At 42.5% G+C, this 24411-nt stretch overlaps 1 protein-coding gene across 1 annotated transcript; it reads right to left on the bottom strand.

The window, feature by feature from the left end:
- Positions 1-13236: 13236 nt before the first annotated feature.
- HYAL4 (hyaluronidase 4) lies at positions 13237-23744 on the bottom strand (the record flags this gene model as incomplete). Its single annotated transcript, XM_084635455.1, has 4 exons — positions 13237-13647; positions 15877-15966; positions 21174-22154; positions 23682-23744. The coding sequence occupies 4 exons, from the start codon at positions 23742-23744 to the stop codon at positions 13237-13239; spliced, it is 1545 nt and encodes a 514-aa protein (XP_084491581.1).
- Between the last annotated feature and the right edge of the window lie 667 nt (positions 23745-24411).

The following is a 24411-nucleotide window of genomic DNA, read 5'->3' as shown; positions in this document are numbered from 1 at the left end:
TGGTGAGGCTTTTTACCAAACCTTGTCCAGGAAGTGGGGTGCAAGGTTTTGGGAAGTATTTTGGGGGGAAAGACGCATCCAAACAGCTCTTCCCCAGTAACCAGTATTAGTTTGGTGGTGGTAGCGGCCAATCCAAGGACAAAGGGTGGAATATTTTGTACCTTGGGGAAGTTCTGACCTAAGCTGGTAAAGATAAGCTTAGGAGGTTTTTCATGCAGGTCCCCACATCTGTACCCTAGAGTTCAGAGTGGGGGAGGAACCTTGACAAGTTTTCACAGTGTTCTATGTTTCAGAAGCCCCCAGAATCCCATCAGAGCAGTAGCAGTATACATGTAGCTAGGCCTCACCTTTGTGTATGTTTAGTAAACATAGTTGTTTCCGTTCCAACTTTGCCTGTCTGGTTTCTTCATATTGTTCTTGTTGTATAAGAGCAAAAGAAGAGCTAGTTAAATACCGGAATAAACAGGGCTCTCAGCTTGGCTGTGGGAAAACCAGGGTCAAATCTCTGCTCCAAATCAGGTAGAACAGGGACTTGAACCTATGTCTCCCACATGACTGCCCTAATTACATGAGTCTGGGGTTGGGTATGGTTTGGCCTCTCTCTCTTTATATTTACCAATGAGAGGATAAAGGACAAAGGTTATATATAAGGACTACCCAGCCAGAAGAATGGAAGGAAAATTGAGGCTCCAAGAGAACAAGGCTGGGTCCCACACCTATAATCCTTTGTTATATATACAATTTTAAATATTATGAAGATTGCGTTTAGATTTTAATTAGTTGATTTAAATAAGAAATCTGTCTAGAGTACCAACTGTGTTCACAGATTAGTTTGCGTGACCCATTGTCTTGCAGGCTCAGGGTCTTGATATGGTAGAGAAGAGCCAAAGCTCAATTAGGTAAAGGTTTGTATGTCCTCCAGGGGTGAAAGTAACTTAAAGGACTTACCAGTAAGCCGGAGTCCTGAGCAGGGGGCGTGGCCTCAACCGGAAGAGGTGGGGCCTTTAATACCCTTACCCTTTAAATCACACCCAGAGCTACCAGCTGCAGAGGCAGCTGGGAGCTCAGGGGCAATTTAAAGGGCCTGGGGCTCCCGCCGCCACTACCAGAGCAGAGCTCCTGACCCTTTAAATCGCCAACAGAGTCCCAGGGGCTCTCAGCTGCCGCCGCTACCCCAGAACTCAGGCGGAGATTTAAAGGGCCTCGAGCTCCACTGCGGTAGCAGTGGCCAGGAACCCCTGGCCCTTTAAGTCATCCCCCAAGCCCTGCCGCTGCTACCCCAGGGTTCTGGCAGCGGGGCTCAGGTGGCGCTTTAAAGGGACCGGGGCTCCAGCCACTGCACCGAGGCTCCAGCAGCAGGGCTCAGGTGGCACTTTAAAGGGCCCAGGGAGCCCTGCAGGGAGCCCTGGGCCCTTTAAATCACCAGCCTGGGAGAGCCAGTCCCGTACACTGTACCATACCATACCAGCTTATGTCACCTCTGATGTCTTCTATCTGATTTTAGCTGGGCATGTCAGTTACAGATAGTGCCCTAGGTGAGCCCTGTGTAGATTCAAAGTTATTAATAAATCATGAGTTTAGGGTTTAAATATAATAGGTTTGTTGGACTGTAATTTTTTCAGAAAGGACAGAGCTCTGGCTTGTGCTCCAGTAAAGAGTTAGGCTGAAGTACAGGCAAGGGAATCTAAAAAATGGGATATATAATTTCCTGCACCCCCTCAACCCAGTATTCTGTAGCAGCTGAGATTAAATTATTGCATGTGACTATAACATATTGTACTATAAATCAGGGTAGTAAATCTCAGTGTAAACAGTATAAATAAAAATGTTTTAACCCATGCCACACCACAACCAGAAAAATTAAGACAGAGCAACTATATTGTGTATCTGACTATTAAACTGATATGCGTCAAAAGCCTTGCCAGAGCACCCATAATTTGGGATTAATTTCCTGCTAAACTTTTCTGCTGCCCACATCCAAACAAGCCAAAAGGGATGAGTAGTGAAGAAAAACCTGTAACTCTCAATTGATTATTTAGCCAGTTTAACTGTTTAAATCAAGAAGATATAGTAGCACCCTGATGTAGTAGTTGGGAGGAAAATAGGCCCAGATCCACAAAGGGCTTTAGGTGTCTAAACCCCAGATGTAGTTGCTACTATGATCCACAAAATCCCAGTTCAGCTGGTGCCTAAACTCACTCAGCACTTACACTTTTGCTGTAAAAATTCCCTAGGCACCTGCATTTCTGCTTCTGTGCACAAACACTGCTGCCTCACTTTAGGCATTTGGGTGCCTATCTCACCCCTAAGCCCCAGTGCTATCTTCAAACCAGTTGAGGATAGGCATCCTATCACCCCCGTGAGGTCTGATCCAGAAGGAGGAGCACTCTCCCTTGTAGCTATTAGACCAGTAGTCAGATCACTCACCTAGCATAAGAGCACTCACACAGCATGTGGGAAACCTGTATTCAATTCCCTTCTCAGGAGGAGAAGGATTTGAACAGTGGTCTCCTGTTTCACAGAAGAGTACCATAACCACTTGGCGATGGGGTGGGGGAAGAAAACTCCCTCAGGGTCTCCTGTTGAAGCACTTCCATTTTGAATACTTAAATAGTCTTTTGAAATAGAATGAATGACTCTGTCTTCTGACATGCTGACATGTCTGCATCTTTAGTTACATCTTTCACAGTATTTGACCACTATGTATTTGAGTGACTGCCTACCCCATTATTATTAGGCCCTGATCCGGTAACTAGGTCTATGTGTGTGCACGACTCTGCCTGAGCAAATCCAGTTGAAGGATCAAGACCCACATTTATTAACCCCACCTTGCAACATGATTAGAACAATTTTCCAGGCTCAAACATCTGCTCCCCTGCCTTTTACCACAATGATGGAAATTGAAAAAACTAATGGCATTTTATTCAGCTTGGACAAGTGGGCAAGGCTGGACTGCATGTCTGAATTAAGGGATAACTGATACCACAAATAGAAATTTTAAATCAAATTAAAGACAGAGCTAATATCAGAGTATCTCTCGCTACAAGGACTAGAATGTAGAATAAAAGACACTGAGAATATCTCTTTCTGATAACAACATCACAACACTCTGCCCAGATTTTTCCCGTCTCTTCTGATCTAAACCTCAGCATTCTGTTTCCCAAAACCATTTTTTAATAACCTTGGTTACCTTTGCTAGCAGGCTGAGCATACAGAAGATCTCTGCCAGACTGTTTCAATAATTAAGGAGTTAAATGCTGTTTTTATGCCGATTGTTCAATAGTTGTTCACTTCCTAGATAAATGAAACAATAATTATGGTTATTTTGTTGTCTGGCACAAATCAATAAATATTCTCAAATACCAGCTCTAATACATAATTTTTAGCTATTATAATCGTTTTAAGCATCTTGTCAAGGCTTCTGACAACTTTGATAACTAGGAAAAAAGTATTTTTGTATATTTTTGTAATAAATGTCCTTAAGAAATCAGTAAGACTTTCTAAATCCTATTTTTCCCCCAATTTTATGTGATTCTGCAGCTGATCTATTACAAAAGAGTTCAAGCAAGAAAATAAGAGAGGAATTCATGAAAATAACAAGGACACTTGGTGGCACATGTTTGGATAGTTTTCAGGCATGCACATAAGATTTGATTCAGTGCATATTGAGACCAAGGGAAAGAATCCCACTGACTTCAGTGGGCTTTGGATCAGCTCGTATTAACCAGAGTACTTTATTTTTAATTACATTATTTTTTATATGTCATAACTGAGCAACAACCAGCTGCACAAAGAATAAAGTGGGAACTCACAAATGTCTATTGTAATAGGAGAAAGTATGTTTACATGTTTTATCCTTGAGATAGGAGGATGTATTATTTTAAATGTATAAAGTAAGATTAGTGGGTTTTGTAGCTACCACTTAGTGAGTGTAATGATCCACATTGAATTTTAATTCTCATTAAAAAGAAAAAACTACAGTTAAAATAATTTGTTCCACTCTCTCTTTTATTATTACACGCCATAATACATACTATTAGGCTATGTCTACACTACTGCCTCTGTTGGCAAAATTTATGTCATTCACGGGTATGTGAATTTTCAACCCCCTCCCCGCACCGAGCAACATGCGCTGACTAAAGTGCTCGTGTGCAGTGTTATGTTAGTGGGAGAGTTTCTCCCGCTGACATAGCTTATGCCACTCACAGGGGTGGTTTCTTTATGCCAACAGGAGAGTTCTCTCCTGTCGGCATAGAACTTCTTCACCAGACGTGCTGCAGTGACACAGCTGTATCAGAACAGCTGCAGGGCTGTATGTGTAGACATGGCCCAAGTTGACCAGCTGTGTAGTTAGCTTAATATAAAGTCACTATATTCTTATGGCAAACTTTAAACCAGTACATTAAGATCCAGTTCTGATGGGGAATGGTATTTTTGGTATAACTCTGTGGTGTATACCACTTCTCAGTAAACCCTGCCACTCTTCCTCTACAGAGCCAGTGTGCTCTTGTGGGAATGTGTGCTCATGCAACAGTAACTCCAGCACATAAATGATCCTCTAAACTTTCTGATCAGAGCACTGGTTTTGTCTTCAAATGAGACAAATAATGAGAGCTCAGCTCTTCAGAAAGTAACTCTGAGAGAGTCTGAATGACCACCAGACACTTTTTGAATTAGTAAGAAGCCAGGGATTTTATATACAAAAACCAGGGGGAGTAAAAGTCTGAGAAGAGGCAGCATTCAAATTAGGGAGAGTCCTTCATGGAGAATAGAGGGCTTTGCCGGAGCTTTCTACCTATCCTCTCCTAGCTCCCTGATAAAAGGAAGCTAAGGCCCAGCTCCATCAAGGGATTTAGGCCTAACATTTTAGGCTTCTAGAAAACCACTGGAACAACAATGGGATCCACAAAGCCTGAGTTAGGTGCGAAGTTTCCCTACACAATAAATGGGGAGAGATAGGCATCTTAGAATGGAATCTACAAAAGCCAGCATGCGAGGTGGGAGAACCACCTAGAGAAGACAATGGGAGATGCCAATGAGACGGGTGTGTCCTAAGCCCTGCCCCCCTCACTGAGTTAGTTGCCTATGTCCAGGCTGCAGGGAGATGCCTATATAGGCTAGCAATCCACAGCCAGAAACGTGTCTCCTGCAATCAGGTGGCTTAGGCCACTAAGTTATTTCTTGTGTGAATGCATTCAGGCACCTGCCTCACTCTACATAAAACACCTAGAGGAGGAGCTCACCTTATAGCTTTTAGTCTGGTTGTGAGAGCACTCACACAAGATTCAAGGTGTGAACAGGGGTCTTCTTCTCAGGAGGGTGCTGTAACCACTGAACTCTGGGATGTTCTGATGTAGGGTTCCCTCAATCTCTCCCGTTGAAGCTTTTCCTCAGTGAATTAATAATTAAAGAGTAACTGGGCCACAGAGACAGAGCAAAAGATAGAATGATTCTGTAGCCCAGTGGTTAGAGCGTCCACCAGGGAGGGAGCAGATCGAGGGTCTGCTCCCCCTGTTCTGAAGACTCTTTTAAATTATTTATGCACAGTGGAACAGCTTCAACAGGAAAGTCTGAGAGAACCCTGTCTCAGACTATCCCATAGCTCAGTGGTTTGAGTTTGACATCTGTTCAAATCCTCAGGCAGAGGGGGAAATGGAATGAAGGAATCCACATCCTGGTGAGTGCTCTAATCAGTGGCTTAAAAGTTATAAGGCATCACCAGAACCACCCTCTCTGGTCAAATTTTGAAGGGACCCAATCCGGTAGGTATGCTTTGAGCATGCCTACCAGCTCGGGCCCTCCAGATGAGGTAGGCACTCCTCCACCTATCTTCCTTCAGTTTGTGGATGGCTCTGGGGCTTGGGTGGGAGATAGGCGGCCAGATATCTAGAATGAGGTAGCAGTACACGTGCTTAGGGGCAGAAACTTGGGCGCCAAGGGGACTCTTACCCTAGAAATATGAGAGCTGAGTAAGTTTAGCAGCCTATGTGGTTAGGCAGAAACTGACCACAGGTATTGTTTTTTGCAGCAGAGCCTAAAACTGGGACACTGGAAAACTGGGTATGGCTACATTGCAAAGAAAATCCACAGCTCCAGATCTCAGAGCCCAGGTCAATTGACTTGGGCTCACAAGACTCGGGTTGCAGGGCAAAACGTAGCAGTGTGGATGTTCTGGCTCAGGCTCTGAGACCCTATCTCCCTCACCAGGTTTCCAGAGCCTGGGCTCCAGCCCAGGCCAGAACATCTACACTGCTAATTTTAGCCCTGCAGTCTGAGTTCTGTGAGCCCAAGTCAACTGACCTAAGCTCTGACACTGGGCACCATGAGTCTTTTCTTGCAGTGTAGACATACCTTTACGTACTTAAATATCAGGGATCTTTATGGATCTCGGCCTCAGGCACCCAAGGTCGAGATTGCAATGTCCAAGTTCCTTTGTGGATCTGTGCCTAAGATCTTTGAGTACTGCCTAACGGGAAATCATCAGGCTAGAGACTGAGGAGCAGAGCATCACCTTGTGTAAATGTACACAAACTGAGGATTTGCCCTCAAGAGAGGGGAGATCAGAGGAGAGAGGGACTGCCTCATCCTGACCTTCTCAGAAGCACCTAGAGCTCTGCTCCAGCCAGAAGAATGGAAATTGTGAATATAGCTGGGTAACCTCCTGCCACGGTTAGTGTTTTAGAATGGATTCCATAATCCCATCCTTACACAAAGCCTCAGTGGCACACTGATGTCAATGGCTCCACGCTGATTTACACCAGTTAAAGATCTGGCCCATTAACACTGTTCACAATCATGGAGATGCTGAAGCAGTGACAGATTTTTCTCCAGTATCTTTTTAAAATTCAGTTTTTGCAGCATGTTATACAATCCTGCACTTAATTCTTTAGCTATCTAAGGTATTATAAGTCAGCATGCTGGTTTTCCTTGAAGTTTGGCTAAAGCTCTTCTATGTTAAATTACAGCTTTGAAACTTGGACATTCAAACAACAGATAATAAAGTAACACCATAATTCGAAGGATTGTATAGAATAATTCTGAAAATATCATGAATAGACCACGTAACCAATGAAAAAGTACTGGAGATGACTGGACCGCAGCAAACACTAGTCAAATTTTATTAAACAAAACATTTGATTTGCTAGGCATATTTTAAGGGGTTCAGTGGGAGATTCATGTTTATGGGCACTGGAAGAGAAAGTTGATGGCAAAAGAACACAAGGCAGAAAAAGAAGATCTTCAATGGATGATGTAGTATCCTGGGTGGATCAACAGGCCTATTCATCCACACGGAGATTAGCAGAGGATCATATAGAATGGGCTACAATGGTTGGAAACCTCCAGTAATGGTGATGTCACATAAGAAGAAGAAAGCTCTTCCTTTGCTTGGACATGTGTATCTTTCTCTGGAATTAGGGGGCGGGGGGGCATTTGAGAATCTTTGGAGTGATCTAAACAAATTCTTCTGTCAAGGGAAGAGAGCAGCACAATGCAGATATGGTTTGCTTTTGAAAAAAAGGAAAAATTATTGCACCTGTGCCAGCAAAGAGAAACTTTGTTCCAAGTCCTCCTGGTGTCTGTAGTTTTGTTCAGACATGCTAAAAGGTGTGGCTCCACATTCTTAAGACATTCAGCATTAATGCCACAGATTACAGCTTTTTTCCAGTCTTCAGCTTCAAGGCTACACGATATTTTGAAAGAAATACATTCAGAATGACAGATGGTATAGAAGAGAATGTAGGTAGTCTGGTTTGCCACTCATGGGTCAATGCATGCTTAAAAAAAGCTAACAAACTTCTAAACTGAGAACATTGAGGTAGTATATTATTTGTTTATGAACTGGCTAATGGTGGAAACCATCACTGTGCCCTATTGTAACGTTAGAACATGTAAATATTTCTTCATCACAAACGATAGCTATGGCATAATTAAATGCCATATTTTTGTAAGTTTTCTTAACATAGACATGAAATATTAATAGTAGTAAAACAGGTGTGACAAATCAAGGAAACAGGAAATTCATCTCTGTCTTTAACTGTATATGCCTTTCAAACATCATTAGGTGACATTCCCTAGCGTACCGTGCAGTATGTGCTGCAATACTTAGGTACATCGCAACATATCACAGGTAGGAGCTAGGTTTAAATAGATTTGTAAAAGAGTCAAGACCTGACTGAAATAATATAATAACGGTATAATTCTTATTTACTATTAGTAGCATTAAGGGTGTAATACAAACCAGAAAGCAAGAAAAGTCAAAGCTAAGATTTAACTAAATGCTACTCAGGAGTTATTAGGAGACATTCTATGATGTATAGTATGTATTGCAATCCCTAGACATAACAAAGTTAGTTAAAGGTAGAGAAGCAGATTTAATCATGAATTTCCTTGCTTTTGTCACATTGTTTTACAATAGAAATATTAGATGATTTTTTTAGTTAAAAATAATTTGTATATGATCGTAATGTCCAGAAGCCCAGATTAAGGTGAGGGCTCCATTGTTCTGGGCGCTGTACAAACTGTAATTGTATGTCTACACTGCACACTAAGCCCAAACCCTTCTTCTGTCCACACATAAATCAGTCTGACTTGGGTCAGCAGGCACTCAGGACCCAGGTCTGAGGACCGGCTAGAAAGGAGGGTCAGAGCCCAAGTTCCACTGTGACTTGGGTCCAAGCCCTGCCATTTTGCAGTGTGGATACTGGTCAAGCCGCAGACCCAAGTCGGACGATCTGCTTAGAGCAGTACGGACGCATTAACATGGCTGTGAGGTCTGGGTCCAACAATTGTAAACCCAGGTTTACAATACAGTGTGGACATTCAAATACAAGTGTGGAAATAGAGTCCACAACCTCAGGTCCCACAGACTTGGGTTTACAATTCAGTATAGATACACCCGATAAGACAGTCCCTGCACTGAAGAACAAAGTGATGTGAATGTGCACAAGAGCTTACTCACTAATGGAGTCACTTTAGATTATTGAGTAAAACCAGCCTTGCTCACAAATTTTTAACAAACACTAATGGAGTCTGCACAATTCTTTTTTAAAGACCTTTACTCTGGAGGTGGTCAGAAAATGGAATTTCCATCTCAATATGTCAAAAATTATTTTCATTCCTAATCAGAACAAAAAGTTGAAATTTCAAAATGTACCACAGAATGAAACTTCTGGAAAAAAATTATTTGGAAACAGCAAATCATTTTTTCACTAATACCAAAGTATTTCATTTAGACAATGCTGAAACATTACAATATAATATAAAACATTAAATATAGTACATAACATATAATAGTTAAAAAGAAAATTGTCAAAATTAAAAATGTTTACCTTATTGAAATGAAACATGTCAACATTATCGAAATGAAAAAAGAATGTCAAAATGATTAGTTTCAACACTTTACTGTGGAAAATTTTGTTGAAATTGATAAATTCCCACAAAACATTTTGATTTTGACACAATTGCATTTGCTGATGTAAAACTATTCCAATTTTTTTTCCTATCATTTCTAGTTGCTAGCAAAAAACATTTTTGCTTTAAAAAGTTCTTGGCAGTTCTACAGCACTCATTTATTAAAAGAAATAGTCTTCATTTCATCGATGTTTGTAAAATATAGTTCTAAACTCAATTTATTTCTTGTTGCTTGCCTGTTTTTTGGCCTCCCTCAAACTTAAATGGATTTTGATGTATTTCATTCAACAAAGGAGTACAACAGTTCTGTCACAGATTTTATCTATGGCACTTACATGGCCTCCGTTACCACAGGAGCTGAGTGCCTCACAATCCTTTCTTTAAAAAGTTTATCCTGGTGACACCCATGTGAGATAGGGCAGCATTAAAATATTCTACAGATGGGGAACAAAGGCACAGATTCCTCTATTTCAATGGAAGTTAGGAGCCTAAATACCTTTGGGGCTCTGCATCTAACTGATTTTACCCTAGGTCACACAAGGCATTTGTGGCAAAGTAAGCAGTTGAACCTACATCTCCTGCTTTGCTAGCTAGCCCCTATCCACTGGACCATCCTTCTTCCAGGTACCTTGCCTGACGTGTAATGACGTAATTTATTGTGTATGTATATTTTTAAGAATACGTCATTATTCACCAAATAGATTGTAATTGCTCCATTCAAATAAATCCACATTTCTACACTTAACCCTAGGAAAACTGCTAATAGTTTATTTAATCTTTTTATTACTGACCTTGGCACAAAAAGTGGAAGTGTGCTAATAAAGTTTGCGGATGATAGCAAGCTGGGAGGTATTGCCAATTTAGAGAAGGACAGGGATATCCTACAGGAGGATCTGGATGACCTTGTAAACTGGAGTAATAGTAATAGGATGAAATTTAATAGTGAGAAGTGTAAGGTCATGCATTTAGGGATTAATAACAAGAATTTTAGTTATAAGCTAGGGACGCATCAATTAGAAGTAACGGAGGAGGAAAAGGACCTTGGAGTATTGGTTGATCATAGGATGACTGTGAGCTGCCAATGTGATATGGCCATGAAAAAAGCTAATACGGTCTTGGGATGCATCAGGAGAGGTATTTCCAGTAGCGATGAGGAGGTTTTAGTACTGTTATACAAGGCACTGGTGAGACCTCACCTGGAATACTGTGTGCAGTTCTGGTCTCTCATGTTTAAGAATGATGAATTCAAACTGGAACAGGTACAGAGAAGGGCTACTAGGATGATCCGAGGAATGGAAAACTTGTCTTATGAAAGGAGACTCAAGGAGCTTGGCTTGTTTAGCCTAACTAAAAGAAGGTTAAGGGGAGATATGATTTCTCCCTATAAATATATCAGAGGGATAAATACTGGAGAGGGAGATGAATTATTTAAGCTCAGTACCAATGTGGACACAAGAACAAATGGATATAAACTGGCCACCAGGAAATTTAGATTAGAAATTAGACGAAGGTTTCTAACCATCAGAGGAGTGAAGTTTTGGAATAGCCTTCCAAGGGAAGCAGTGGGGGCAAAAGATCTATCTGGCTTTAAGATTAAACTCGATAAGTTTATGGAGAAGATGGTATGATGGGATAACATGGTTTTGGTAATTAAATATTCATGGTAAATAGGCCCAATGGCCTGTGATGGGATATTAGATGGGTTGGGATCCGAGTTACCCAGGAAAGAATTTTCTGTAGTATCTGGCTGATGAATCTTGCCCATATGCTCAGGGTTTAGCTGATCGCCATATCTGGTGTCGGGAAGGAATTTTCCTCCAGGGCAGATTGGAAGAGGCCCTGGAGGTTTTTCGCCTTCCTCTGTAGCATGGGGCACGGGTTACTTGCTGGAGGATTCTCTGCTCCTTGAAGTCTTTAAACTACGATTTGAGGACTTCAATAGCACAGATATAGGTGTGAGGTTTTTTGCAGGAGTGGTGGGTGAAATTCTCTGGCCTGCATTGTACAGGAGGTCAGATTACACGATCATAATGGTCCCTTCTGACCTAAATATCTATGAATCTATGAATAGCCACAAAAACAATACTTTGAAGACAGACCATTTTCCAAAAGTTTTTGAATAGGCACAAGAGATGTTTGTTCCAGGACAGAAGGAGAGTGCCAGGACAGAGAGCCTCTGGGAGGCAGGGCAGGTTAAAACGCTTCAGAAAAGTGAATTCCACAACATACCTTCTTTGTTGAAAACATCCCTCAATTTTCCCTCCCAGTCTGTCCCTTGACAGAGCCCATCCTGACCTTTCTTTTGCACTGGGAGGCAAAACACAGCCGGGGGAAATGGCATGGCTGGAGGGAAGAGTGTATTATACAAGGAGAAGGGGAATATTCTAGGATGGGCCAGGACAATGGGGAGAAGTCTATTTGGGCATGATGTGAGTTAAGAAGCAGAAGCAGGAAGGGAGTAGCTGGTTCCTGCTAGTGAGCAAGAAGATGAATTAGGGTTTCAGTAAAGGCCACTTAAAAGCAGTAATCTCATTGTGAAGGGTTAAAAAATTGATGCTTGACATGACAGACTGTAATGACTGTTTCAATTTATTGGGGTCTGTTAGATCTTTCTTTGTCCATCTATTAGCAGAACTGGTAAAAAATGATATAATTTTCACAACAAAATTCATACAACATTTCAATAGATTATTTTCCTCAACATTAGAAATTTCTATGAAAAACTGTGTCAAAATGTTCAGCCAGCTGTGTCTATTCGTGACCATTGCGGTGTCTCTTTTCAACCTGGTTGCTATGGCAGTCACCATGTCACTGTGCATGACAAATTCAGTAAATGATTTTTTTTACCTTTTTAGAGTGGTACATTTTGAAGTAGAAAAATGATTGGCCCATATTATCCCCATCTTCCTTGATACAGCTACTCTTTTAAATACCAACAAACTTGGAGTTTTTGGAAATATGGTTTTAAAAAATATTTATCTCCATTCAGAACTTGCTGAGACCAGAATTATAATAACATTTCAAGTGACTCTCTCTGGAATGTTTTTTACAACTCATCTTTTCTGAGATTATTTTAATTAAGTATTTTGCTGTATTAATTGGAATACCTACATGAGGGTTGGGGATGACTCTTTTTAATCCCTTGAGCTGCATGGCCATATATTGAGCCCAAGCCAATAACCCTTGTATGCACAGAACTCTCATCTATTTCACTGGGGTGTGGGTGTGTAAAGAGGTCTTGCACTGCAGTAAATGGTCTCCTTACAAGGTGGTGGGGAGGAACTTGTGTGGCTTAGGACACAGGAACTAAGAGAGAGAAGACTGGGAGCCAGAGTCACTAACCTGCTCCTGTGATGCAAAATGGTCTCAATCTGAATTTAGCCGCCCCGTTTAGAGGAGTTTATGACTGTTGGGCATCACCTGAGTAGTGCAAAGCAATCAGACTGTTCTAATTAATCTGTCTCTGTCTGATTTGTTGCTTAGAAATGGAGGGCTACAACATCTGGAAATATTTTGCCATTGTTTTGATTCCAGTGATGCATTAATTTAATTTGTCAGCAAAATGTAGATACAGAATTTAAAATAACATTTAACCCCTGGTCCTACTATGCTGGGTAGAAAACACATAAAGTCTCTTCTGAGCCAAAAAAAGTTGCCCAATTCTGTGTTGATTGATTTAGGATATCACTTTAGTAGTGTTTTCATTGCTACAATATCTCACTTGATTTTTAAAAGACAATAGAGAATTGTCACAATCTCTCTCTTTTATGAAAGTGGTTCCTCTGAACCTATGGAGTCTAGAGAGACCCTATTCAGTGTAACTATTCACAAGTTAACACTCAGAAAATAGAAAGGCAAAGAAAGCAGACTTATTACTAATGTTTTGGGTAAGAGGAAATCTGCAGAATTTCCAGGTTGCTTATCTGAAGTCTGAACTTTCCGGCAATCAGCTCCTTCATAGCCCTGATAACAGTGACAGGTGAATTTCTGTGACATTACTTCCAGGTCAGTACTTGATGCTTCTCCTCTGACTGTAAATTCTTGGTCCTCTGAAGCCTCTATTTTGAAGTTTTTAGGATTTAAATGAAGGTAATCCAGAGCTTTCCATTTTCTTCGTATACATCTCCCGTTATTCTGACAAAGATGGTTGCTGCACACCTCTGCTGCTTTGGTCACATTGATGATGTAGACCCCTAATTCAGTAGCAACAAATTGTTTCACCTTTGTGCAGTTGCCCTTCAAAAGCAGAGAAAAAAACTTAGCTGACGTGAAACTCACTAGTCTGTATTCTTTGTTCAAACTGAGAAATATGCAAAATGTAAATAAAAAGCTTTACAATTGGAGCTAGAATTAGATTATTAAAATTGAAATTATGTTGACTGTCTAAAATAGTACTAGATACATACACTAAGAGATTGTTCATTTTAAAAAATAACCTGATAGTGTCTCATTAAGATCTTTGAATTTGATTGGAGCCACAGCTCTGTGTTCAAATGATTGGCTTCAGCAATTGATCTCATTACTGACAACTGAGCATATCTACTTTACTCCTGAGGGAATTCAGCGCCAATGCACATGTGCAGAATTTATGTCCCCCACAGATTTCTTTGCTTCCCCGCAGAAAAAATGGCTTTTTGATGGGGAAGCAAAGGGAAGCCACAAGAGCTGTCATGCGACCCTCCCCAGCAGTATGTTTCAGGTGCCCAGGGCAGTCAGCAGAGAAGTAAATCACTATGGGGCAGCGGGTGGGACTGGGGAAGACCCAGCTGGTGGCTCCTATCCTGCCCGGGGCTCAGCTGCTAGTCCTGGCTGGGCTGGGGAGGACGGGACTTCCTCTTCCCCTGCATGGCATCCAGAACCGTGTCAGACTCACCCCCAGATTTATTCCCTTGGCTGTAGGAAGCTCTGCAAACTCCCCTCCCCCCATGCTTCCTGCACCCATCTTGCAGGGGGAGGGATCACTGTACAGGGAGCTGCTCCTGCATCCACCCAACCCCTGTGGATCCAGACCCCCTCATACCCAGACCCTTTTACCGATCCTTACCCTCCCCCCGCACTCAGAACCACCCCCCACAATGAGTCTCACTCTCTCTCCTGGACCACCCCAATGAGCCATCCGCACCTAGATCCCCACCATATCAAGCCCCAACCAGCTGCACCTGGACCCGAACCCCATTGAGCCCCACTCCTCCAGCATCTGGACCCTCCCCGCACTGAACTCCCCATATCCGGACCCCCGTGCCAAGCTCTATCCCTCCCAGACCTCTCCTGCTGAACCCCAAGCACTTTCACCCCACTGCAGAGTCCCATTACAGTTTCACCCAGAACCCCCCAACAAGCCCCCATGCATCCAGATTCCCCTGCACGCAGACCCCCACTGAGCCCCCTGCACCCAGATTGCCCCACACAGAACCCTCTCAATCCATATCCTGGACCCCCCATACTAAGCCCCTCCACGCTTGGATCCTGCCTTGCTGAGCCTGCCTGCCCACACCTGGTGCACCTGGCATGGAAGGGCAGGGCCCTGGGGTGTTTCTGGGACAGCCCTGGTTCTTGCACTATGTAAGGGTTGGATGCAACCTCACCACTGAGTCCATGTACCGGGAGGGGGCGGGGAGCTACACATTGATCTCCCACCTCTGTGCAGCCAGTGGCCTGTGATCCCCAGTTCCATTCTGGAGGTTCCACATTTATTTGACAAAAAAAATTGCAGAATTTTGCAGAATTTTAAAATACTGTGTGCAGAATTTTTAGTTTTTTGGCATAGCATGCCCTCAGGAGTACTACTTGCACCTAACAACCTTTTGTTCCTGTTACATCTACCAGAGTCGTAGTAACTAAAAAGACGTGCCTCACACACCTTTCACATGGTAAAAATTTATGCCCAGCCTTCTGGAAGCTAAATTTCCATGTTACAGAGTTAAAACGCCAGCCCTTTTGTCCTTTACATGTGCAGGCTTAACATAATATAAAGCAAAACCCCTACATCATGGGTCCATGTACTAGTCTAGATTTATGAGTCCACATGCCTAAATGAACACATCCCATAACCAGCCAACTCCTTCTGAAAATTCCAATTAATGGATATTTTAGGAATACCCAAGGCCACCTGCCCTGCCTGACTGGTTTGCTAATAAGGCTTTGGCTGACTTCCTGCAGCTCTGTAAAACCTGACCCAGATTATGGGTATTCAGAACACTTCTCCAGAATCCCTGCTGCCAGCCACTGACTTCCCTTCCCACCCATGGTGGCCTATAATTAGGAGAATAACCTGTTCAATCATGAAAAATGTGCACATTCCCTCATGATCTTGATTGGGTGGCTAAGGCGACTATATGAGCTATCACACCCGCTGGAATTCAGAACTCAAAGGAACTGATGTATTTGGAAAATGTTGTTCATACAACGGAATTAAGATATATGCTGTGCTAATACATTTGAATTAGCATTATGGCATTGACTTACCTCTGATGACGTTAAATTCATATCTCCCCAAATAACAATTCCTGAAGCTCCCAAGGCGGCACTCTCTCCAATAGTGCTAATAAGATCTTGCTACAGTGAAAACAATAACGACATCACTGTCAGTCTAATTTATTGCTTTCACAGTTTGTGGTTATTAAAGCCAGGCAAGTGTTAGTGTTAAACAAAATGTAAAGCAAGGTAAGTGTTATACAAAACTCACAGGGCTATAAGGATTTCTAGTCCAGACAAAAATAGAATCTTCTTGATATTTTATTGAAAACACTGTGCATACTTCTTATTGCATTCATCTCTCATTTTATAGTATGTGTCATAGTGATAGCTCACAAAGGGCCAGCTCTTCAGCGGGTGTTAATAGACATAGCTTTATGGACTTCAATGGATCTAGTCCATAACTTCTGAAAAGATCTAAATTGCTACTGAAATAGGGGTGGGCTCATGATGCAAAATTGTATCTCAGATCTGGAACATTCCAAAGACTTGGGATGTTTGGATCCAAGGTTTTGTTTCAACCCATTAGGATCAGGCTCATCTAGGGAATATTTCTTGGGTGGAATGTCAAGAGAAATACTTTCTGTTTCTGATGGCATGAGAGTGGTGCAAAGTGTATCTTCTTTCCTCACTTGTCTATGTAGATATATATTAAACAAATTTTAAAGAAGATTCATTTTAAGAAATTGTTTTCCCAGAAGCCTTAATTTTCTGGATACAAAGATAATTAATGAATATCATTAAATAGATCCTTGCAAAATTTACACTAATTGTTGGCATGGTGATGGGCAATTACTGAATTTTTCAAGTGAACAATCAAACCAGGAAAAATAATTTTATTTTCATTTACGTTGGCAATAGTATAGTATTAATTATTTACTATATAGTGTAGTACATTTACTAAAAGTCCTGATGGGTTGGTTTTTTTTTACATGAAAACTCCTTAAACAGTTCAGCTAATAAATCTCTGCTGAAAACTAGGGAGAAGCAGCCACTTCTGTACACCAATCAATTCCAATCTTTGTCAGATTTAGAAAGATGTAATTCCAAGTCCAAGGTCATGCATTGGCCTCACTTTTTTTCAGTGTGAACTCCTTCAGGCCTTCATATAAGATTAGCAGTTATCATGAATGGACAGCAAATTCAAGGATGGAGAAGACTGGCATTGTATAACTTAAATGAAAGAGAAAGTATGACAATTTGGGAATCTGTCTATGTGAATTTATAAATTCCATTCTGATTTTATGTTTATATCCTCATCAATGTCTTCTACTGTATCCTTACATCATCCCTCTGGTGTCAAAGGAAGGGAATGTTGCACCTGGGGATCTGTCCCTAAATGGAACAGACATTAAGGTCCATCAACAATAGCCTGGCCCTAGTAGAACAATGGAGACAACCAGCCAAAGACTATTGACTTGCTAATGACTCCAGTAGGCTGTAATAAACATTGGGGATGTTGAAGGTCACAATACATTGAGGATTGGATGGAGAATGAAAAACTGCAGGGGAAGTACATGAAGAGTTAAGATGTTAGGAGCTTCTTCTTAGAGGGAGACTCACTACAAGAGGAGACCAGAACCAGAAGGCAAGACTGGGCAGAAGGAATGGGGGTACAGGCAGATCCTGGGTTCCCTGAAAGATGCTGACTAATAATAATACCTAGTTCTCTTATAGCACTTTTCATCAATAGATCTCAAAGCACTTTACAAAGGAAGGGTAAGGAAACTGAGGGAGGGTCTTATGTGCAGGAGTTTGTTATTTTTCTACAGACCTATATATCTCTTGTGCTTATCTATCAGTAAGGTATATGTGTATGTTTCAGAAGTTCCGTACCCAGGAGGGTAAAGCTCTGGAGACGGCATGTGAGCTACTGGGGAGACTTGGAAGGGCCATATTGGTCTTGGTGGTCTAACACAGTTAGGCTGTGAGGTCCCACATCCCAAGAAGGTATACAAGCCTTGGACTGTGTTCCTTGGGAATGTGCCTGAAAGGCTCGTATGAAGTGTAGTGGTAGTGACAAGCTTTCAAGCTACACAGAGCTCTTCTTCAGGTCTGGGAGAGGTACTCAGAGTGTCTCAGCTAAAAACAAGATAAAACAGATATGCTAAACTATTTAGCTGTGACACGCTTAGTACATTTCCCAGACCTGTAGAAGATCTCGTCTCTCTCACCAACAGAAGATGGTCAAATGAAAGATGTTATCGCACCCACCTTGTCTTTCTAAAAGGCTTGTGTGATGGGGTGTTGGCTTCACACTGGCCTGTAGGGGGTTGGTAGAACCCTAGGGAGGCTGTGCTAAAAACAGCCAATAGAGGAGGGGCTATGAGGAGCAGCTAATCAAGACCCAGCAGGCCCATATAAAAAGAGTTACAGGGAAGAGTGGGGTCAATTACTCCTGGGAGCTCAAGGAGGAAGGACTGGATGCCTTGCAGGTAGAAGGAAGCTAGCACCCTGGACAGAGCAGTGCTGGACAGGAAAAGGGGAGCGAGAGGGAGCTTCTGGCTGGCTGCTAGGACTGGCATGCGGAGGCCCTGAGGTTAGGGCGTTGAAGGTGCTGGGGCTGCGGGGAAGTGGCCCAGGGAAATATATTGAGGAGTTGGAGGGGAGGCAACATGTGGCTGCCAAATACAGGGTCCTTGGGTCAGGACCCAGAGTAGTGGGTGGGTCCAGGTCCCCTACCCCAGCCACTGGGGAAGTGGCTGCACTAGAAGTTAAATTCCCCCAGAAGGGGGGATCATGGACAGTGACACAGCTGGAGGGCTGAACCACGAAGAGGATGCTGTGATTCCTGAGGCTGTGAGAGGGGTTGCAGGCTGATGGCAGAGATTGGATGACACTGTGTAGACTGCTGATGGGGGGTGTCAACCTCAAGCTAATCCCCGAGATGGCCAGCAGGAAGTGCCAGCCCATTGTGGTGAGTGACATGCACTGGAACAGCTTGTCTTTATACTGCTCAGACTCTGTAAACTTAAAAACCTGTGGGAGCCAAGGTTTGGGTCTAATACAGCAACCTGGTGGCTGTCGCTAATGTGGAGTTACAAGAAGGTTATATTTGTTATTTAAAAGAAGAATATTATCTTTTTCTGAGAGGATCTCTGTACCCAAAAGAGAAGAATGGTCTCGTCTAAGGCCCTGATCCTGCAAACACATACACATGTTTCACTTTAAGGATGTCGTCCTACTGGCTTCAATGGGACTGCTCACATGCTTAAAGTTAGGCACTTGACAAAGTCTTTGCAGGGTTGGGGCCTGGGGCAACAACTCCCACGTTTGAAACCCGGCTCCCATATAGACTACCTATGTGGTACTGGGCAAGTTGCTTAACATCTCCTCCTCAGTTTCTCTCCTGTAAAACGCGAATAATACCTACCTAACAGCTGTGAGAATTAGTTAATAGCTGTATAGTGCTTTGCAGAAGAAAAGCATTTTGTGTTAATTTAACCATTTGCATTCCAGCTAAATAAAATCTGTAAAAATTCTCTAGTTTTGTCATTGCCAGACAGGAATATAGCACAGTGCTGAACTGGAGAAAAATATATACATTACAAAAATGTTAGAGAGACAAGGTGGATGAGGTAATATATTTTATTGGACAAAGTTCTGATGGGGAGAGAGACAAGCTTTCAGCTTACACAAAGCTTTCAGAACCAAACAGAAGTTGGTCCAGTAAAATATACAACCTCACTCACCTTGTTTCTCTAATATCCTGGGACCAATATGGCTACAACAACATTGCAGATTTTTTTTTAAGTGTCTTTCAGATTGAATGTTTACTGATGAACTTTGGCTGTTTTAAAACATGTAGTCACAGGGCCAGCCCACAACATTTTGGCACCTGAGGCCGGGAGCTCAAATGATGCCCCCATGTCCCCTCGCTTGGGCCAAAACTGTGAAAGGTCTCAATTCTGCCTTTTTCCTGTTCTACTCTTCTCATGGTACTGCTCTGCTACCTACCCCAATAAAGGAGAACTAACAACTTAAAATGCCTTGTTCAAAAATTTTATGTAACACTTAACTTTCAAATGCCTGAACATCAAATGTAACTTTTTTTGTCTGCATAGTAAACAATGGCATTTTTATCTGTTTGAATAATCAAAGTGGTGCTTTCCTTGCCTTCTTGGTTGCAAAGATTTGAACTGCTTCTCCACTTTGTCACCATTGGGTATTTCACGCCAGTAATGTGTTGGATGGAAACTTCTATTTTCATTGTCTTTGGGGAACATGAAGTTTTACACTTGCTATGGCCCTTCCTTGCTGTACAAGGAAGTCCCTCAGGCTATTGCTCAAGTGGGTCCACAGTCCTGGATCATCTAGACTAAAGGAACTTAACTCAGCAGCAGCTGTTTCTTGCACCTCCACCACACTCTTCTCTAATCTACACTTTTCTTCAGGAATGTGCATGGTTACATCCATTTGAGATGGAAATATGGAGGCTGCAGTAGCTGCCAAGTCACCTGCACTCTGACTAACTGGAAAATCAGGCATCTCCTCACCACTCACATCCTCACTGGGGCCGGAAGGCTCACCGTGAACATTTGTGTCTATGTATCTCAAGAGAGCTCCTTCCTGCTTAGATAGAAATGCTTCCTTTGCTTTCTTTCTTTTTCTGAATGCTGCCCAAGAGGGGCGTTTTCTACTTTCACTCATGACTGCTGTTCTGTGCCTCTCAACACTGGCTCTCAACACTCAGTTGAAGGGGACAAATAAGCAGGCTGGTAGCAGGGCCTGAGTGAGGGAAGATATCAGCGTCTTAAGGGCCTAACTGGCTCCTACTACTTCAGTTGACTGCCTGTTCTCCTCAAATGGGTTCAGGGAAGCAGCAGGAAAGAGGAAGCTCCCTGAGAAGCTGGTGTTAATGAGTCCAGGCTCCACGCGGTGCTAGAGAGGTACATAAGAGGCTCCTCATCCTCTCTCTCCCTGCAGCTCCTGCTGCTTTCTGTTATTCCCTCTCACCTCTTCTCCTGCTGGCTTGTTATGTGCCCTCTTTCCTCCAGCACAGCACTTCACCATCTCTGTGCATCTAGAGCAGAGAGAATACATACGTACCAGCAGCAGACACAATTTTCTACACTCTGGGTCCTAGTGGCCACCCCCTCCACCCAATACACACACAGTCTGGTGCCTGAGGCAGCCGTCTCATGGTAAGGCCAGCCTTGTGTAGTCATTTAAACAATAATCAGCAGAGTAGACCCATATACAAGCCTTTACAAACATACAAAGCATCTCTGCAATAATGATGGTTAGATCACTTAAAGCAGCCTCTATAACTCCTAAAATTGGCTTACCTTAGAAAGAAATAATAAAGGATCATCTCGGTAACTTAGTCTAGTATAGACAAACACAGGCAGAGCATAATCATGCGATGTCATGGAGGAGATCCTCATGGACTCAGTCACCCTAAATTGTGAGAAACGTAATATGTTTTCACTGTTTCCAAGGGTTTTCTTGATGCCAATGGAAGGATACAGAGCTGCACTGCTATCCCAGAGCCAGGAAAGTTCATTGTTCCTCAAAACTTCACTCTCTGGGCAGGAACCAGTGTAGTCCTGGTCATGGAAATTATAATTGTGGCAATCGGGGTATAAATAGTATCCCCAGAGGCCCAGAGGTCTGCTTTTAATCCCTAGCTCAATTGTCTCCTTCATGAAAGCCTTTGCACTTTCTTCAAAGGAGAGTTTGGCCAAATGTTCAATGTCATTTGCTGAAATATTGCCTTGCGTTTCAGAAATGAGCTTCCGTGACTTTCGCCTGTAAATGTCTTTTGTGTTCCAGTTTCGTGCCCACTGAGGCCTCCAGTATTCCCAGTCTATGACGGCTAATCCTTTAAAGTCCTCAGCAGGAATGTAATATTGAATGTCTTGGCCAGCTTTTTCCAGATGAGTTTGCAAGCTGAAGTTTTGAGGTAGGCCACCATTTACAGGGATTTCCTGCGGTGTGTACCATGGGTAGTATCCCAGTCTATTCACATAGAATAGAGTCACATTCTGCCCTCTTGCTCTGGCCAGTGGGCTTCCAATCACAGGGAACATTTTCAGGTTCAGAGTTATGTTATATTTCAGTGAGCATTGATCTGTGGGTGCATTCCAGGCAGCAATAAAAGGTTTTCTTTGGAAAACTAGTGGTTGGGCTGGTTTCATTGCAAATGTGGAACTCCAAATAAATGTAATCTGTCGCCACACCATGAGCTGAGCCAACTGGATAATATGTAATAGTATCCCACTTTCAAATAGTATTCTCATGATGTAAGAGGCTACTGTAGAGATCTCCTAGTTCAATATTGTCTGCAAAACATAAGAAAGGGGGCATTATTTGTTCTTTACACAGTATTAGAAATCTGAGGTATTTCTAAGGCATTTGCAGCTGTAGTACCCGAGAGCCAAAATGTACATGCTACTTTACAGACAAACTAAAAACAATGGGCCAGATTCTCAGCTGCTGTAAATCAGTGCAGCATTGTGGAAGTCAATGGAACTGTGGCAATTTATAGCAGCTGTAAATCTACCCCAATAAGCCATATCCTGATCTAATTGAAATTAATAGTTTTGCCATTACTTCACTGGAACCAAGAGTTGTCTTCCTGTCCCTGCCCTTAAATATTTACAATCCAAATTACCCACATTCATCTCCCTTTCAAACATTTTTTTTCCTTTGGAGACGGGCAATCCCCAGAAAGTGGATTTAGGGCAAATTCTGTTCTCAGCTACTCTATGCAATCCTCTTAACTTTAGCTTGGGTTGATTTAACTTTAATGGGAATGTAGGAGTACAGTTGAGAACAGAATTTGGCCCGTGCATTTTAATGTTAACTTAATTTCTCCTGTGCCTGACACAGTAATCTTGTCGTAAATATTTTGCATTCTTACATGGTTACTATGAAGAACTGTGGGCAAAGCGAGGATGTTTGTAATTATTTTTAACAGTAGGAAAGAATGAGTAATGAAGTTATTTTCAGTTTGGAAGACAATAACCCTAGCCACTGCTTATCCTGGGGTCCATTCAAGTACTCTCACTACAGTATGTCCTCTCTCATTTTCTTCTGCCCATACTTGGTGCCTTTGCATAACATGAGACATCCTTAAGCTGGCTGTCCGTGCACTATCATATTAAAGTTCAGCTTCTTGTTGCTTCCTTCAAAGCTCTATAGCTCTGCCCCTCCCTAATTAAGTTGTGTTGTTTCCACCTCCTCTGCTCTGCAGATGTTCCCATACTCATCCACCTGATTGTCAGCTTCTTGCTTAATTGCCTCCGTGTCTTGTACCACGTGGTCCCATCCCCATATAAGTCCCTCTTAAAGACCCCCTTTTGCAATGCTGCCTACAGTGAATCTAGTTGACTTGTATTAAAAAGTCCCTATCTCTTGTTCCCCTTCCCCTAATCTCTGCTTAGCTATCTATCTCTCCTTAGACTGGGATCTGCTTCAAGCAGGAACCATCATTTCTTCTTGACTGTTTGGAAAGTGCCTAACACATCGTGGGTGCTAGCATAAACTAGTAATTATAATTGGTTTATTGCTCAACAAGCATTCAGGTTGTCATTTCTTGACCTCAGAATAGAAACTCAAGCATGCTAAACTCTACACGTCCAGATTAACCCATAACTAGGCCCTAGGCAAACATACAATTCTGAGCTCCTCTACTGGCCAGCTAAACTAGATACTCCCACAGTATGGATGCATTTATATTAACCTTGTCCTGGCCAACACAGCTACAATAGTGATCTATAAACCTTAGTTAACCCTGTCCTATAGTAACTGGCTGCATGGACACTGCCCTGTTAAACCCCTAATGTCCGCACCTCCAGGGATCTCTGCCACCCCTCTTCCACTGGCTCCTGTGTGGGCAGTCTGTAGTTCCCCATACTTGTAGCAGGTCTAGAGGCTGTCACTGAGTGACTCCTGTGGGCAGAGCAGAGGGTACATGGGCTGCTGGAAGCAGGATGAGGCCAGGCAGGCCTCTGTGGGGGATCCAGGGTGCAGAAGCTGGCCTCATGGCAATGGCGAGAAGGAGATGCGCTGCCCACTCTGCTACCCACTCAGGTTTGGCCCAGCCACCCAAAAGGAGAGTAAATGGCATTTCAACCTATATGGGGCAGCCAGGACAAAGCTAAGCAACACTGCGACTGTGCACCAGGTCACAATGCCACTCCTTCATATTCAGTCTGGCCACACTTTTATCATGAGGAAGGGAGGGCCAGGCCAAATCTGAGTGAGTGGCATCACCATTCAGGGCCATAGTGCCACTTAGGTCAGGTATTTGCTTAGTTTGCCTATGTGTTTGCCTTTTTATATTGTAGCCCAAAGGATTAATCTGCTTGCTTGCATAGATATCTTTTCTTATAAGTTTAAGTATTTGATGTACTGTAATAGATTTATAGATTCATATTGAAAATAAGTTTGTCTGTAATGCAAGAGACCTACAGGCCAAAAACCTATATGTTAAGCTAAGGCAAAGTTAGCATATCTATATTGGGACCTTTTAACCCGAAAGTAAAGTTGACCTTCATCTTGTTACCCAAATAGATAAAG

This window comes from Lepidochelys olivacea (assembly GCF_965140295.1).
Source record: "Lepidochelys olivacea isolate rLepOli2 genome assembly, chromosome: 1".
Taxonomy (NCBI): domain Eukaryota; kingdom Metazoa; phylum Chordata; order Testudines; family Cheloniidae; genus Lepidochelys; species Lepidochelys olivacea.
The sequence above is the reverse complement of the archived record's forward strand: the minus strand, read 5'-3'. Positions and strand labels throughout refer to the sequence as shown.